Below are 18843 nucleotides of genomic sequence, written 5' to 3'. Positions count from 1 at the left end.
CTATTTCATACCAAAAGGATGCCTGAAAGGTTTAGCTGAACATCTGGATTATCCTAAGAGAAAGAAAATGAAATCAGGCCCATAAATCTTCTCTATATGAAACCCTCCAAGTAAAAAGAGAATGCAAAGTTTTTCATATTTTATAAAGGTGATAACTACAAGACCCCAATGGGGTCAGGGGTAGCATCCTATAATCAAAAATTAAAATTTCTGCAATAAAACAAGAATATTGACATTTAAAGAAATAAGTTTAAAAATACATAAATAGTTTTTGTTGCCAAATGAATAAGAAGCTTAGAGTCTTTATGATTTCAGAATCACGAGGTATTAGTTTTACTTCTTTCCCAATACAAGGTTGTCTGAAATATACTCAAGACTAGTTTAGTGGCAGAACAGAGCCTAAACCAGTTTCCTTGACCAAAGTCAAGTTCCATATATTTTTTAAACAGTACGTACACTAGATGTGTATGGCATAGTCAAGATAGTGGAAGGTGTCAAATCAGATGGCCTACACTGGCTGGGACTGGTAGAAAACACTTGTAATCCCAGAGACTCAAAGAAGCTGAGGCAAGGCTTGCCCCAAAAACTTAGCTATAAATGCTTAAAATTATCTTCCTATCAGAAATCTAGGTAGGAAAAAGGAACTTTCAGATTTAAAATAGCTTTATAACTTTTGATCAAGTAAAACTGCCTTATGTTTGAATACTTGTGCAGCATTGGGGGGAAAAAATCAACTACTACATGGAACCATGTCAACTTCTGTCAAGATAAAAATCAATTACTGTGTAAATAAACCTACTGGTGCACTTACTAGAAAGCACTTGAGGAAACTGTCCTACTTGGTGTCTTTTCTAAAACCCCACTGGAGAAATTTCTTTCAGAAATCAGTACCAAGAAAGTCTGAAAAACTGTTATGCTTCTTCCTTTTGAGAAAGGATGCTTAGTGTCTTAGAACCAACTAAAAACTGAACTAGGGCAATCACACTTTTATGTCCCAGGACTAGCATTCTTTTAAATTGTTTTATTTTTATTTACTTATATTTTGCTAATGTGGTTCTGTCATTTCAAATTGCGATGTGTCTGTACTCAACAGAGTATAATTATTTACAATAGGTGGAAACTCCTGTGTGACTGGTATAAATAGAAAAATCAAGACCTAGAAAACCAAATTACAGATTAGCGTCAGCATCAAGATCAAAAATGGGATTAACACCTGACTTACTCTGATTAAATACAACTACTTGCATGAATATACTTGGTAAAACAATTCAGGCATTTTTCATATTTCCACAACTTAATTTCTGATCAGATTTTTATCTACTTTATTTGGTTAAGATTTAATGTTTCCTAGTTAGAAATAAAGGACAAATATTTGAAATCTTTCCACTATTAGAATTCACCAATGACGTCTTTTTTCCCCCTGATTACCCAGATTTTAAATTTCCTGACAATTATTCCACAACCTCATAAAAACAGAAGTCTCTAATCTTCCTGAGTTCAGGTAGTCTTGTAATCAGAAATGATCTTAAGTGAACCTCAGTAGTGAATTAAAAAACATATACTAGCTTCTTCAAGATTTAAAAAAAATACCATCTGAATAAGATCCCTGTAGCTACGGGCACACCTTATCTTAATCTTGATGAGGCCAACAGCAGCTTCAACAATAATATAGCAAGAAGACAACACCATTATTAGACCTATGGTTTACAAACTAAAACACTTAAGGCCCTAAGGAAGTCACAGTTCTTCCCAAGAAATCCACAAACCCATTTGTGTCATGTTTTGTTTGTAGACTGAATAATTCACTGACTTTTCAGACGTTTTCAGTAGAACTTCAAATTCACTTAAAAGGACATATTTAAAGCAGTGTAGGGGTTCATAAAAATGTTTTAAAGTTAAAAGGGTCCAATTTTTTTAAAGGCAGGGGTCTACCACTTCACTGGTTAATTACAAGGTTTTAATGTGAGATGGTCCTTCATATAAAACCCACCTCTACTTTTATTGGCAGAAATGACCTTGGGAAATTAACTGTGGTAAATATAGGCCCACTGTGTTCTATATTGGTCAGAACTTGCCTGGAAACCTAAGTCAATTTCCTGTATTCACAAGGTGGAAGGAATAGCACTTGGCCTAGGAAAACAGGAGTTTTGAGGAATTTTTTAAATGTCTAACATCTGAAGGGTTTATTGGGTAGATTAAAGGGATGAGAGGTTGGGTTCAAATTATACTACTGAAAAGTGGCAGAATTAAGAAGTTAAGGAGAAGCAAATTTTGGCTAAATTTTAAATGACTTCCTAATCATAATCATCCTATATGCAAACAGGCTGCTTAAGAAGGTAATCTTTATAAGTATTCAAACAAAAAGTCAGACTGAGGCTATAAGACCATCTATCTAGCATTTGGTACAAAGCACACAACATAGGAAAACATACAACTTCTTTTCCAATTTTAAGAGGGACTGAGATATAACCATGATAGTTCTTGTGCTTTTACATTTGTCATTTAATTATCATAATAATCCTATAAAATAAGTGCCGTTTTTAAAAGGATGAGGTCAAGAGGACAATTTAACTTAAGTTGTAAGTGTGTAAGTGGCAAAGCTGACTTTTAAGTCCATTATGTCTGACTCAATTTAGGCTCTTTTTACTGCCTCAGCAGATCTCAACCTTGACTCACAATAGAATCACCTGTAGAACTTAAAAGGAATAACACTCAATTTAGAGGCACTAGAAAGTTCAAATGGTTGGATGTAGCACACTCCTGATAAAACCAAATTTGTGAGTTTAAGTGCAGATACAAAGTGCTATCAATGACATAAGAATAAAATTATTTTTTATGAGATGGTAAAAATTAAACAGAAAACACGGCAGGCTAACAACAACTAGTTTAAGATAGACGTGCCGGGCAAAGTAGGGTTTGTAATCTCAGCAGCTTGGGCAGCTGAGGCAGGAAGAACAAAGCCAGTCTCATCAATTTGGCGAAGCCCTAAACAATTTAGCAAGACCCTGTCTCTAATAAAATATAAAAAAGGGCTATGGATGTGGTTCAGTGTTCCTGACTTTAATTCCCAGTAACAAACAAACAAATATATATAGATATAATCCTAAATTCAGAACTAATTCTAATCCTATACAAGGATGGTAAGAGAAGGTAGGTAACATAATTGTTAGTGGTTCTGCTCTTTTTGAAAGTATGCATTGTGATTCAGTATTTGTGCTTTTCTTTAAATCTCTCCAATCATATAGTTTTGCCATCAATCAACTATTACCCCCAAGGAACAGCTTATTCTTTAAAGGAAATGCACTGCACATATTTGCAAGGACTCAAATATACGTATAAACACATATTTGTATTTTAAAATATTATAAGGTCCCACCATGTTGGAATAATCCATGCAGCAGAAAATCAATGTGGCCCTAATTTGAGAACTCCAACAAGGACTTCTATATAATAATAATTATGTCTAAACAAAGTACCAGTAAAGGGTCCATCTGTCTATTCTCAATATTTTATTTAACAAAAATGCCTCATTATTAAAATGTTGATATAAAGTACATGGAAAAAAGAGTAGCAAATACAATTCACTATATATACATACTAATTTTCACATGCAGGAGGATTTTGAGTTCAAACCTAGCCTCAGCAATTTATCAAGGCCCTAAGCAACTCAGCAAGACACTGTGTCTCTAAATAAAATATTAAAAAGAGCTGGGGTTGTGATACAGTCCTTAAGTGCCCCTGGATTCAATCCTTGGTACCAAAAAACAAATTAGAATAATTTAATAATTATTAAAATTCTATAAAACAAAAAAATTTAAATACATCTAGGCACAGTGTTGCACACCTGTAAACCCAGCAGTTTGGGAGGCTGAGGCAGGAGGATCCAAGTTCCAGGCTAGCCTCAGCAACTTAGGGAGACCGTCTCAAAAAATAAAAAGGGTTAGGGATGTGGCTCAATTGTGAAGTGCCACCGGGTTCAATCCCTTGTACAAAAAAATGAATTTAAATACAAAAAAGAAAACGTGTTAACTGAATCTTACAAATGTTCCAGAATGAGCCAGGCATGGATGGTGGGACATACCCTGTACTCCCAGCTACTCAGGAGGCTGAGGTAAAATGATCACAAGTTTGAAACCTGCTTGGGACAACTATTCAGCTAGATCTGCCTGAAAATAAAAAGAACTGGAATATGTAACTGTGGTAGAACATTTGTCTAGTATGTACAAGGCCCTAGTACTGCCAAAAAAAAAAAAAAAAAGTTCCAAAATGATACAATGATTATATATAACTAAAAAGACTATCTTTTTCTACTACTGGTAAAATGAGCAGAGGTTTAAGATGAGTAAAGTCAAAGAACTACAGAGTTCACATTGCTTAATACACAGTCCCAACTTTTTAGATGGTGTAAAAGTGTACCCATACAACCATTCTTTTTTGCTTAGTACTTATTATAAAATAGGCTTTGTGTTAGATGACTTTGCCCTATTATAGTGTAAGTGTTCTGAGCACTTTTAAGGTAGGCTACGCTAAGCTATGATATTCAGGGGGCTAAGTGTATAGAATGTCTTATTTGACCTGATAGTTTTTTCTTAGTTTATGAAGCTATAACTTCATCTTAAGTCAAGGAGCATGTGTATATGCAATGCCTAGTTATTAAGATCAACTTTTGAAAAACATATACATGCTTAGAGAAAAGACAAAATAAATCAAGTTTTATGTTTAAGTGATTTCTCCCTTATTGTATTATAGACATTCAACGAGTATTATAACTTTTATAATAAAATTTCAATTAAAAATATACTTCCAAATTATATCCCATTAGAATGAAAACTGATTTATCTTTGTAAACACAATATTTACCTGGTTCTTCCTTGATGATAAGGGTCTTATTTTCTTCTGGATAGGCAACAGGTGGCTGAATCGCTGAGCAATCTTCTAAATTTGTTTCATTATTAGGTGGTATATTATAAATAAATCTCTTTGTAGCTTGGTTTTTCCTCCTTGTTTTGCCAGTGTCTTGAATTCCCTGGGAGCCCATATTATTCCAAATAAATACTTTCGTTTGACCTTGAGACTCATTTTCAGCCAATTCAGGAGAACCATCCTGGACCCAATTACTGTCATTCATTTGGTAGTTTTCTATTTGGCCCTCGTCGACATTACAACCATCATTTTCAATTTTTATATTACTTGCCAAATTGGTAAGATTCCGTGTTGCCCAAAAGCTGGCAATTTTTTGATCCCGTGAAGACAGACCATCTCTATTAATTGGTTTTCTGTTATTATAGTCCACAACTACAGACTCTGGAGCTTCTGATTTAATGCTTATATTTAAGGCATCTTTAATGAAATTTCGGCAAGTTTGAACAACTTCGCTCATTTGAAGGTAGCTGGCCACTGTCATCACTTCAATGGCATTTTGGCTTGTGAGCACCAGGTTACCAGAATACAAGAAGTCCAAGATGACTGAAAAACCTTGAACTGCAGCAATATCTAAATGGGTAGTATTGTTTTGGTTAGGGCTTTCTTTGTTTGAAACGCAATATAAAGTCTTAAAGAAACGGCTGCCTGCAACCAGGATGTTCTTATGAGCTTTAAAGATTTTCCCGCTCACCACAATGCTGACATCACAAAGAATGTCCTTCTTTCTCTGTTCATCTAGTTGTCGAAGAAGTTGATAGCAATAAGAGTTCTCATTTGGCCTACTATTAAAGTCACAGTACCCCTCCTCTGATGGTATTTCTGACTCCTGTAATTGGATGAAAAACATTAATATTACATTTTATTTACATTTTAAAGCCCTCAATGCAGGGAAAACAAATATCATTACCAACTTAAGTTTTAAAAAGTACTAAACAAACTTGTGAGTAATCATTATGCATTTTGAGATTCAAGTGCTCATCATCCATATTGAAAGGAATGGAGTTAATAGTATGGTGCAACCCATTGCTATTAAGAAAAATGGAACACATCTGATAGGATGAGCAGGATTTCGCTGATCTTTTCAAAATAAACTGAATATATGACTTGAAAATTATTTAAAATTAAGATCAAAACAGCAATTACTTTAAGAAACTTTCATTTATGGAAATGGAGTTAAGTTTGCTTTATTTCTTGATAGGAAAGCAGCAATCTCTCTGACAAAACAAAATATTCAAGTTACAACACAGTGGACATATCACCTATCTAACACTATTAAAAAGGTAAATTTTAAGTCTTGGCAAACATTAAATCAAATAAATTAGGTCAATGAAGTTAGTTAAGATAACTAGTGATAACGTTAAGACCATCAGAAGAAACTTGCTTTCATTGTAGAAATATTGTTACATAATTTCCTAATCAACTTTGAAAAAATCTTAATCTCTTTAGGTTATAAAACTACAAACTGCAAGGTAAGTTAACATTTCTGAATTTGAAAACCTTAATGTATGTAATTCTGTTTATCAATCATACAGGTATTCACTAGTGTTCAATTTTGCATCACTGTAGGTGAATTCCTATACAATTAAAATTGTGTGGTTTATTATAAAACAATATGAGTATGATCTAATTTCAGAATGTTGTCTGTACCAGTTATTAATAATTTGTCCTCTGGCAAATCACTATCCCTGAGTCTTTATCTTAAATGACAAAGCAGAACTACCAATGTTAGTTTTAACAACTTTATGACTTTCTTTATTCAGTGACTAGGCTGATAAGCTTCCTCCAAGCACAGCTACATTATCCCTACAATCCTATGTAGTACTTGGCACAGTCTAATAACTTGCTAAATAATTAATCATTTTTTTTCCCAAGAGAAAAACTGCTAAGACATTTCTAGTAGAAAGGATGATTGAAGCTGGGCATGGTGGTACATGCCTGTAATCCCATCAGCTCCAGAAGGCTGAGGCAGGAGGATTCCAAGTTCTAAGCTAGCTTCAGCAACTTAGCCAGGCTCTAAGCAACTTAATGGCCCCGTCTCAAAAAAATAAAAAGGGCTGACTGAGTATGTGGTTCAGTGGTTAGGCACCTTTGGGTTCAATCCCTGGTTGGGAGGGTGGTGGTTAGGATGACTGAAAAGACTGACCTTTAAGTGCTAAAATTTTTTAAGTGCTAAAATTAAGTGCACAAAACATTATTAAATAAAGGCTATTTCTATAAAATAACAACACCCATGGATCTATTTTATGAGAATAGAGAAAACATGGAAAAATAGACCAAAATGTAAACACACCGAAAGGACCTAAAGAGAGGCAGGAATATAAGGAAGACAGAACTGCAAAAGAATTCTTAGAAATATTAGTCTAGATCATTTATTCTTAATCACAAAACTCCATTTATCAGGAAGCTGAGGCAGAATCCAAGTTCAAGGTCAGTCTTAGCAATTTCACAAGACCCTGTCTCAAAACAAACAAATAAAATAAAAAGGACTAGGGGTGCAGCTCAATGGTATAGCACCTCTGGGTTCAATTTCTTGTACCAAAACAAAAACAAACTTCATTTAACCCAAAAATAGGAATGGCAAACTTATAAAAATATTAACTTTACTTCTGAATCCTGGTCACAGGAAGCTATACACAAAATAAAACCAATTCTCTGAAACTAAACCATGGTCCATCTAAGAATTTTTGTGCTGTTTCCAGGCTTGGGTAGCCAACCAGAAGAAACAAAATATTAGAATTCCAGAACACTTCGACATTTCACAGGGATAATATGGCAGTATGGAGTATATGACCACTGCAGAATAAATTCTAGAGTGTAAGACCACGACAGAATGAAGCATGCAGAGTAGAAAATTTCTTTTCATTTTCACCTGACCCTTAGCAGCCTTCCTAGCCCCTTCTTAGTACCTCAGGTGCATAATGCCATTCTACTATAGTAAACCTCCCCTCTCCTCATGCCCCCCAACATCATACCAAAATGCTCCATGCTCTAAATTAGCTATTCTTCTCTCCTACTCAAACACTCAATCCTCTGTAAAAATATATAAATCAAAACAAATTCATTTATGAGTAAACTTCTAAATTTCTGCTTTTGGCTGATGAGGGAAAACTGAAGTAAAAGGGATTTTTGTTTTTGTTTTTGTTTTGTTTTTGGTAGTGCTGGGGATCAAACCAAGGACCTCTAGGGCTTGTTTTACTTAACCTAGATCTTGTATATAAATTAGTATGGTGTGAAATCTCAGAACATTAAGCGAAGGGTAATGAAAATATTTAAGGCTCATGAATATACAAAGAACTAAGAATACTAAAAATGCCTGTAATAATCAGTTACAGAATAATTTTCTATAAAGCCTGTTGGTTAATTAGTCTCCCCTTTGAGACTATTTGAATTAAATTTTATTAATTTGTCTATGCTCTTTATAGAAAATTCTGAACATGAGTAAGAAATCTTTTAGTGTAAGCCTGACTCTACACTTTGTTACCCTATTGTACCTAGTCAGCAAGCTCATTTGGTTCAAAGTTCTAATAGATATGTCAGTAAAAGTATCAATACTTGAAAGAAAAAATTTTAAACACTGAATAAAATTTGGCAGCACATCCATGAAGTGTTTGTGGAAGCTGCGAATTAGCATTTACAAATCAAGTACTGCTTAATGTTTAAATAACAAGCAACTGGAAGCCCTTTGGGAAGTGGTTATGTCTAATTGTAACCATCTCCTAGGTTATTGTCACCATGTCCCTTATTTTCTATATTGGTCCCACCAATTTGTGTAAGATTCTCTGCCTTTATCACACCGCAATGTTCTAATTTTTAAAAATAACTCAGTCAAAAGCCTATATACCAAATATCTGCCCATTCTATTTTGACATAAATTATACAAATCAACAATATGCACCACTATTTTTTTCTCATTACTGCTATACAAGATTAACATTCCCTGCTTTTATACAAGCAATACTGACAATTTCTTTTCATTACTTATTAAAGGACGATCCTGTTTCAAACAACTATTAAATATGCCCCTTGAAATGAACTGTTTCCAAGTCAAGAGTATGTATACTCTCCAAGTAGATTATTATTTAAGAATTCAGGTAACATAGCTAAATATGCACATAACAAAATAAACTGCCAGTATTATTTGCTGAACCAAATAAAAGTTAAAACATTCTTAGTACCAGTAACACAAAGTTACAGTAGATTCCTAAAAACTCCAGGTTATCACTCTCTGGTTCCTTCAGCATTCTATTTCCACATGGTATTTTGGTAGCATCAGGTATCATGGATAGTTTTTAAACATACTGATGGAGTTTAAATATTTACACAACTTGTCTCTTCAAGTACAGGAACTTTATCTAAACAAGGAGACTTTAAGGAAATGGACATCCAGACCTAAAAATGAAGTCTTAAATTTTATTTGTGAAGATGCTCACAAGTAAAATCATTAATTTTAATCTGGATGCGACCTTAGGATCAATTTTTCCAAAGTTTAGAGAAACATTCACTTAGTTAAAATTCTAACTTATCTTTATTTCCACAGGATGCTAACAAACACTTTTGAGGAAAAAAAGCTCTTAAAGGCTTGAAAAATCCTACTTCACTCATTCATTTAATAATCATTAATGGAATGCCCACTTTTACCCAAAGCCTATGCTGAGTAACAAAATAATTTAGTTTCAAATTTTAAGTTATTGTTAGTAGAGAGAACCTTTAGGTACTGCATAATATTAAAAAAAAAAAAAAAAAAAAAAAAAAAAAAAGGGATGTTCCAAGAGCAGAGAGGAGGTGTTATCTATTCCAGTTTCTTTGTAAGTGTAGCAGTGCTTTTTTGATAAAAAGGAAAGCTGAGCATAGTCAAAGAATTCAAGACTGAATGAGAGGGTGAAGTAGATTCTAAGCAAATGAGACACATGAGGGAAAAAAAAATCCTAAAATGGTCAACAGCATCAACAGAATTCTAGATCCATCCCAACATGTCAAGGTGCCCCCATTCACTTATGCAAATATGCACATTTTTTCAGAGGTAAATGTTCATCAATTCCCTCAAATTATAAAAGAAAATCAGATCCCTGAAAAGATTAAGAACCACTGCTAGGCATTACACATCTGTAATTCCAGCAATTTGGGAGGCTGAGGCACGAGGAGCAAATTTGAGGCCAGGCTGGGTAACTTAGTGAGCTCTTACCTCAATATTTAAAATTCTTAAAAAAGGACTAGATCATAGTTCAGTGGTACAGCATCTCTGAGTCAATCCCCAGTACCCAAACCGCCCCAAGGAAAACCCCCCAAAACAATTAAGAACCACTGCTATGGGAACCTTACCAAGTTTTTAAGAATGTGAGTGTGTGTAAATAAAAGTACGGGACACATTTAGATAGGTATATATACAGAGATAGACAAATATATATAAATAAAAGTTAGGGATTGAACCCAGGGCCAGAGTTTTTAAAAGCCGTATAACAAGACTGGATTGGAAAGCAAAAGATATGACTGTGGCAGCAATGTGGAGGATTATCAGAACTAGTCTGCAGATCATGAGACCAGTAGTGAAGCTACTGTTAATAGTACAACATATGTACAAGCAACAAGAACCTTAACTAGGGAAGATAAATATTAATGGAGGGTGAGGCAGAACCTGAAAAAAAAAATATTTGAAAGGTTAAATCAGCAGAATTTAAATGATGAAATACACAGGGGAAAAAGTCATGGAGGAAAACCTTGTTCTAGCTTTTAGCATTCTAGTTTGGGGAATCAGATGCCAGCTTGTAGAGATACAAGACCACTAGCTGGTCTCAGCCTTTCTAAGAAACAGAAGGAGAGAAGCTAACTTTTGTTTGAATTCAAAAGTCAAACAGCTTACTATAATCAATCCATTAGTGATAGGAAAAGGTTGTTTAGCTAAAATTCAGCAAGTAGAATTTACTTCTCTACTCAGAATTACAGACTTTTTTCCAATAAATAGATTAGCAGAGAGAACTTCCAAAACAAAGAATAAAGTAAAAGTGTTAAAAGGTCCAAAATCTGCATTTTGTTGCAACCCAACAGAACAGCCTATTAGAAGAAAACATCAGTCTCCACTTCCAAATCCAAATTTTAGAAAAAAAAAAAAAAAAATCAAATTTGTTTTACAGAATAGGACAACAAACGAGGCTATGGAAGATTTGATAATACATAATACCTGCTGGTAATACCAATTATATCTGGTAGAGAAAAACAGGAAGTTCCCCTTTGCAGTCTTCTATCACCTCTATGATGTCCTTCAGTAATGGCATTCTCTTTCGTAGCTTAAGCACACTCCCCAGAAATTCTAATTCTGTGGTGGTGGTGGGGAGATGGACTTCATGAGATTTGCACATTCAGCCAACTCTAATTATCAAAGATATGTTTTCTTTCCTCAAATTCTAAACCCACAAACACATCACAACACTTGTGCCTCTAACCAGAAATGTATACACATTTGATCATACTTTTCTCCTACTTAAAACTGCTGTATTGTTGCCCATTTGTTAAGAGAATAAAATGCAATCATTAAAGTATAAAGAGATCCTCCAAGACCTATTCAAACAATTTTTCACCCTGCTCGGGAACCAAGTTATCCATTTTCTCAGACACATCAATACACCATTCTTCACTTTCCTCATGCTGCTTTCAACTGCAGTGCCAGAATGCCCTTCCCTCCTTGGTCAATGCCTGTTTATTTAACATTGTTAAGTTCAAGAGCCAATTCTGTAAGCTTCTTCCAACCACTGCATGTAGAACTGATTGTCCTCTCCCCTTCAGTGTCTTCACTGTACTCTGAACATATTTCCACAACAGTATCTGTACTTTTATCGTCAAGTCTGTCCATTGTTATTAGATTACAGGTTCCTTGAGGGCAGAGAAAGTCTTATAGGTTATCGCCAGTGTTTTGCTTTTACCTATTATAGATAAATTTAAGAAGGAAGATGTCAATCCTAGAAATATAATGTTATACTACCAAAAATTTGAAAAGCAAGGAAAATGAACAAGCTTTTACTCAATCACACAATGAATAAATTATAATCATTATATAGTGGTAATTTAATAAAACATAGGCTCATCCTTAAATATACTATTTCTTCTTTTCAAAGGTCTTCCAGACTTTCTTCCTAAATTGTTAGAACAACTGTGAGAACTTATTCTTGCCCAAAACAAAGAAGGTTGGTAAATATACCTCACCTTCTTTATTTGCTCCACCTGTCATCAAATATTACAGGCAGTAATTTGAATCAGATCACTGATCTGAATTCACTATTTTTGAAGGTTAACTAAACTTACAGTAATTATTTGGGTGAATGTTGTAGGCTTACTAAACTGGAAAGAGTTGATAGGACTGACTTAGGCAATGAAAATTTCACAACTGGGCAGAAAGTGGTTTGAACAGGGTGAGATGGTGCACACCCCAGGAAGCAAAGGCAGGAGGATCATAAGCTTGAGGCTAACCAGTGTAACTAAATAAGACCTGGTCTCAAAATAAGATAAAAAGGGCTGGGGATGTAGCTCAGTGGTAATGAGACCCCAGGTTAAGTCCCCAGTAGCCAAAGAGGAAGGAAAAAAGTGGTTTAAACCAAGATACAGAGGTAAAACCTGTAATTAAAGCAATTTTTAGTCCTCTGGACCAAATGGTCAAATCATGAATGAACTAATCACTGACTCTTGACTATTGAAGATAATCAGATATCTTAAGCCCACCTACTTGAGAGACTGTGGCAGGAGGATCACAAGTTTTGAGACTGACCTGGGCAACTTAGCAAGATTCTATCTCAAATAAAATAAAGGCTGGGGATGTAGAGCTCAGTGCATGCCTAGCATGGTAATGTTCAATTCCCACTACAAGAAAAAGAAACTACAGATCCTTACCACTACCACCCCACAAAAACCAAAAACTGTCCTCACATCCAAATACAGAACACCTCTGACACAGAAGGTTCAGAACCCAGATTCAGAAAACATGTTTAAAGACTCTCCAGGAGTAGTCCTTAATACTAAGATCCAATTTAACCAATATAAGTAGTCAAATGTTCATGCTTGCATATTCAGTTATTTTGGAGACTGGAGAATGGCTTCATTCCAGGAGTTTTGAGGCCAACCTGGGTGATACCAGGAGATCCCCATCTCAAAAAAATAAAAGAAACGAAAAAGACTAAACTTTTTCTCTCCCTACTCCCACCCCTCAAGTACTAGGATTGAACTCAGAGCTTCTACTAAGTGCCTCTCACAATCCACCACTGAGCTGTGATCTCTAGCTCTTTTAAAAAATTTTTACTTTGAGATGGGGGTCTCACTAAATTGCTGAGTTTGATCTTGGACTTGGATTCTCTTGCCTCAGCCTCCCAAGTCACTGATATTACATGTATGCACAAAATATCAAATACAAAATACCAAACTTTTTAAAGCTATCTTTAAATATTTTCGGTATCCACCAAAAAAAAATTAACAAGGGACTTTTTTTCGTTATAGAAAAAATGAGAAATAAAAATAACCTTTAGTGATATACTAAGATATATGCTCAAACACCTCTCAAAACACCAAAACTTTTTAAAAGAAAAAGGATTTGGGGGGTACAGCTCAGTAGTAGAGTGCTTGGCCTAGCATGCACAAGGTCTTTGGTTTGATCCTCAGCACCCCCCAAAACAACAATAAGGTGAAAAATAAAGAGTGAACTATCTTAAACTTCTAACTAAATTCTTGCCTGAATTCTGAAATTCTCATTTTAATGTTAGAACAATAGAAAGCAAATGCAAGATATTCTCTGTGAAGCTGGGAAAAATTACATGAGATGAAGGCTCAAAATGGCCTAAGTCTGAGGTATAAGGAGAAATGGTTTGCGCTCTAGAATCAAAAGAGTGAATCCATGAAAGAGACTTCAAAACTGAAAAAAACTAGTGATGCTAACATATGATGTATCAGGCCACAAAAAAGTTATTGAGGTTGGAGGTATAGTTCAATGGTAGGGCACTAGCTTAGCATGTGTAAGGCTGGGGATTCAATCTCCAACACTGCCCAAATTTAAAATTTTTAAAGAAATTTTGGACGTTTACCTGTATTAAAAATAAGTAAACATGACAATAATGATTCTTATTTACTAAGCAATTATATGTTGCCATGTATACATAAAGAAACAAGAAGTTAACTAATTTTCCTGCTAAAAAAATAGAGTTCAGGACCCAAGGTCTTGACCTTGGATACAAAAAAATGCTCTCACAGCAGTGTTCTACTGCCTCCTATAGGTAATCAAAACCCTGAGGGCTATAATACCAAAAAGACTAAATTCTGCCCAAAGGACTAAGACAGATTAGGAAGGTAACTGCTACTCATATTAACAAGATAAAAGATTTAGCAGGTGATATTCGCTGAACTAGGTTACTTAGAAATTAGAGAAATGATAAGATCAAAGTGGCAACACCCAAAATTCAATCAAAGGAACCAATATACATCTTTAAGACAAATAGGATTTACTAAATTTAGTAGAAAAATTTCCTAAAAGAAAGCAGATAGCCTACAGATTATACCAAAGGGCAATTTCAACAGGGGAAAGGGGAATAGTTCAGATGTCAAGTTTGGAAAATGTTTTAACTACAAATGAATTCTGTGATACACCCATACTAAGAGATCCACCCATTCTAAGTCTACCATAAGGTTATCCAACTAATTCCCCCTTCCTCTGATTTCAGGTTCACTAAGCAGCTAATTATAATTTGCATTCCCATTCAGATTTGCCTACAGGGAGAGACTGCTGATAAGAATAACTGGTCCACTGTAGATTAAAAAAATTCATTCCAATTGTCTTTTAAATTTTTTCTAAATAACCAAGCTACCATTACTGGGAAAATTAAGCTTTCATTTGTGCAAAGTTATGGGTCTCCATTATCTCATAAATAATTTCAGAATTACATTAACCCTTTAAAGCTTTAGATCAGTCCTTTGTAAAATGGAAACAAAGATAATACTTTGTGGACTAAAGTAAATGTGGGTTTGGTACATAAAGAAAATGTTCTAGCTCACTCCACTGCCCAAGCTCACAAAGTGAGAAACTGCAGAAGGCTGGGATCTGAACCCATTATTTTTCCATTACAACATTCCTAATAGGCTCTAGTGTCAGTTGTCACCCAGGGTTTAGGGTAATTAACCTTTCAGAGTTTTATTTCTCTAAAAAATGACTCTTCTAGGGCTGAGGCAACTAGAATTTGTGCCCCCTCCACCAAGAGAAAAAAAAAAAAAAGCTGTTTCATTGCCCTCTGGAAAAAAAATAACCTGATACTTTGAAGTTACAACCCCAACTTCTGAGAAACTTTTGTGCTATGTCTGTGGGATTACTGGTGTACCTAATTAACTCCAGTATAAGTGTAGTGAATGGCAGGATTGCTCCCATAAACACCATAGCAAGGGACTAATACCTGAGCAGAAGTATCTGAGCACTGCCCTTCTAAAATCAATGACTGGCTATCAGTACAAAAGAATGATTTCATTCCCCCTCTACAAGGTTGTCTAAAAAGGCATAAAAAGGAAGAATAATAAACATCTGGCTTGAAAAGGGCTACCAAAATAGGTTACTATCTTTTGACAAGAAATGCTAAAGGACTGAAAACCACACAACTTACTTGTTCAATAACCAAGGACTTGTAAATTTTCACAGAATTTGGTAAATAAATTCCCTATCAGTCTCAATCAACTGCTCAATACAAGTATCTTCACCTAAAACATTTCCAATGCTAAGTTTAAAGTCATGTGTTTACCACAGAAAGTTTTTTAAAAAGAATATAGAAATACCTCAGAACAGAAATCTGGGTGAAGTGAATAGAAACCACAATAATTTGACAAAAGCAAGCTTGGTAAGAAGGTTCAACAAGTTCAACAGATGAATTTAGTAAAATGATTCACAAGAGAAAGGAGGGTTATTCAAATAGCTTCCTCAACATTTACATACCACTCTCAGATTTCACATCATCTTGACCTGATATATGAATTTTTTCGGGTGGATGTTTTCCTGATAGAGGTAGTGTCTAAAACTTATGGAAACTTTTAAATTCACTCTTCACAGAGCGTTGCCAGATTTGACTTCCTCTAAGCACACTAAATATCTACGAACATAAGGCGGCTTCTCTAAAATCACAGCTAATAATTCCTTCTAACCCAAAGTTAAGCTTTTTGGTTAAAACCTTCAACCTCATTTTCTTAAACTTTCCTTCTGATTCAATCTGATAAGCAATCTGAGTAATACAAAAATAAAACAAATTCAGCGCTACGATTAGAAAATTGTCATTCCACCCCCCCCCCCCCCACACACATAACTTTTGAAAACTTTGTTCCCAGGCTTTCTAAACCCCCACGCTTAAGTTCCTCGCACCTCTGTCAACAGGAATGATGCCTTCGCCCAGGAAAATGGGTTTCTTATTTAGGTTGATAAGCCTTTCCCCAAAAGACCTCAAAAAGCAGGAGCAGGATATACTGTACCTGGGCGTTGGCTTCGTGGAGTTTGTGCTCGGTGGAGACGTGGTGCCTCAGAAGCAGGGTTTTCTTGTAGTTACGGGTTCCCCGCGAAAGCTCATCATGCCCCACTTGCGGAAGGTCCACGCTTCCCCCATCATCAGGGGTCTTTTGGCACCAGCCGCAAAACATAAGGCCAGTATCCTTGGAATACCGCAGCCAGGGAAAATCCTTGAGCCAGGAGGTCTGGAAAGAGCACTGTAGCTTCTGCATTAGGGACTTGGGCCGCGCGAGCGGGAAGTGCTGGACAGTCTCTCCTTCGCCAGCTCCCACACCGCTGCCCTCCGCTTCGTCCCCGCCATCGCCGCCCGACCGCCTGCTGCTGCTGCAGCTGCCGCCTTCCGCCCCACTGCCGTCGCCCAGGCTCGCCCCCTCCTCCTCGTCCTCGGTGCTGTCGCTCAGGGACGCGCCGTCCTGCATCAACTCCTTCCCCTCCAGCGCGTCCAGCTCCAGATCCACAGCCGCCGGCCCTCGCCCATTGAAATGCCTCAGGGGCCACGCCGAGGTCTCCGGGCGGCCGCGGCTACTGCCATTGTTGCCGAGACCCCCACCGCCACCTCCTCGGAAGGCCAGAGTCCGACGGTTCCTTTCCGCTAGCAGGGGGCCCCCCGAACCACCGCCGCCCAGAGAGGTGGGGCCGACCGCGTCTTGGGGGAGCAGCAACTCCTTGGTTTCCTCGGCGGCGGCGGCGGACGCCCCAGTGGAGGCCTCCAAGTCTTGGGGCTCCAGGCCCTCCAATTCCGTTTCCTCGTCGGCCCCCCGCCCATTGGGCTGCTGAAGCGCGGGCGGCGCTGGCGGCGGGGGCTGTCTTGGCTGGGGCTGTTGAGGCCAAGCCGAGGCCTCCCCGCCAGCGTTATTGTTCGTGGAACCGCCGCCGCTGGCGGTGACCAACCCGCCTCCTCGGAACGCCAGCGTCCTGCGGTTCATTTCACTGAACGACATGGCGCGCGCCGCCGCCGCCGCCCGGTGCCCCGGCTCGCGCCCGGCCTCGGGCCGCGTCCCGCGCACTCCCCGCGGCTCCCCCTCCGTTTCGCCCCCGCCCCCGCCCCCGGCGTTCCGGTCTCGCGGGGCTCGGCCTCACCCTCCCTCCCGGCTCGCGCTCGCTCCCGGGGCTGCCGCACGCGTCCGCTGCTGCCGCCGCCGCCGCCGCCGCCGCCGGGCCGCCGCCTCCGGCCGCTCTCCTCGTCCTCCACCCCCGCCCCGCTGCGCTCCGGGCAGCGTCCCGCGCGGAGAAGGGGGCGGGCGGCGGAGCGGTGAGCAGCGAGCCGGGGCGCGTGGGGCCTTCGAAGTTAAGAGGCGGAGTGCGGGAGACCCTCCGCTGCCCCCTCTTTTAAAGCAGCGCGCACACACACCGACCCTCCAACAGATATCCTTCCTCCGGCGCGCCGAGGAGTCCCGACGCCGCCGCCGGCTTCCGAGGCGCTGAGGGCGAAAGGCACGTTAAACTGCTGGGCTCCGCCACATAACGAACCGACAATAAAGCCGGCGGAGCGTTTCCGTCCGACCAGGCCCTGGCGGAGGTCGAATGGCAAATGAACAACGGACCGTGCGCCCACAATGCACCGGGGTAGCAGTAACCGCTGGAGGGGGAAAGGGTGGGGGCCGGGCGGGGGGAGGGGGGCTGGGCTTGGGGCTGGGCTGGGGTGGGGTGGGGGCGCCAGGGGACCGGGAAAGGGGCCGGGCCGCGCCTCCGGCCTGGGGGCGGGGGTGCGGCCGGGGGGAAGGAAGTCGGCGGAGGGGCGGGGGACAAAAGGCCGGGTGTCAGGCTGGGGGTCCCGGGGAAGGGGCGGGCGTGTGCGGCCGGGGCCGGGCTACGCGGAGGACAAACAGCTGGCGAGTGTCAGGGTCTGGCCGCCACCCCGCTGCCCACACGCACCTACCCGCGCCCGGGACGCGCATTTTCCTTCTCTCGCCACGAGTTCACCTGGGACTTTGGAAATAACTGTGCGGTGGAAGCTGCGCTCCAGCCTTGTCATTTGCTGGGGACGGGTGGCGATGGTCAAGGAAGTGAACTTATTTTGTTTCTTCACAAAGCCTGGACCAGGCGGTGCCTTTCACGCGAAGAGGTTACAACCACGGACACCTCCTCTGATACATTGTGTGCGCGAGGCAGCACCTCGGGCCCGAGGCAATAATCATTTCACAGAAAACGCACCGCCCCGAGTGTCTTATTGCTGTGATGAAATGGAAATTTAAATAAAAGGTCGAACACGTGCGTTCACTGGGAAGTATTGACATGGGTGTTACATCACCAGCAGCCAATCAGATAACTCCAGTCGTGTTTATACTTCTACAACCACCTTGTGAGTATTACAGTATGTCATAACGTTATAAATATTAGGCAGGGTTTTCCCCAGGAGCGGGGAGGAGTCTGCTCATACGGGCGTTGTGTGCGGCTCCGAAGATTGTATGTGGCTA

At 39.0% G+C, this 18843-nt stretch overlaps 1 protein-coding gene across 2 annotated transcripts in view; it reads right to left on the bottom strand.

The window, feature by feature from the left end:
* ZBTB10 (zinc finger and BTB domain containing 10) overlaps positions 1-18549 on the bottom strand; it is a 41775-nt gene extending 23226 nt beyond the window's left edge. Inside the window, exons 1-2 of one of the 2 annotated variants that reach the window (XM_079131177.1) lie at positions 18306-18549; positions 4861-5749 (exon numbers count right to left, since the gene is read on the bottom strand). In XM_079131177.1, coding sequence (XP_078987303.1) covers positions 4861-5749; positions 18306-18401 — 985 coding nt within the window. In that variant the 5' untranslated portion in view covers positions 18402-18549. Of the gene's footprint in view, positions 1-4860; positions 5750-16392; positions 17519-18305 lie in introns of those variants that run through there. The other variant, XM_079131176.1, reaches the window with a different exon arrangement.
* Positions 18550-18843: the final 294 nt, after the last annotated feature.

Source organism: Sciurus vulgaris (genome assembly GCF_902686455.1).
Source record: "Sciurus vulgaris genome assembly, chromosome: 1".
NCBI classification, from domain to species: domain Eukaryota; kingdom Metazoa; phylum Chordata; class Mammalia; order Rodentia; family Sciuridae; genus Sciurus; species Sciurus vulgaris.
This window is presented reverse-complemented; position numbering and strand designations above follow the sequence as displayed.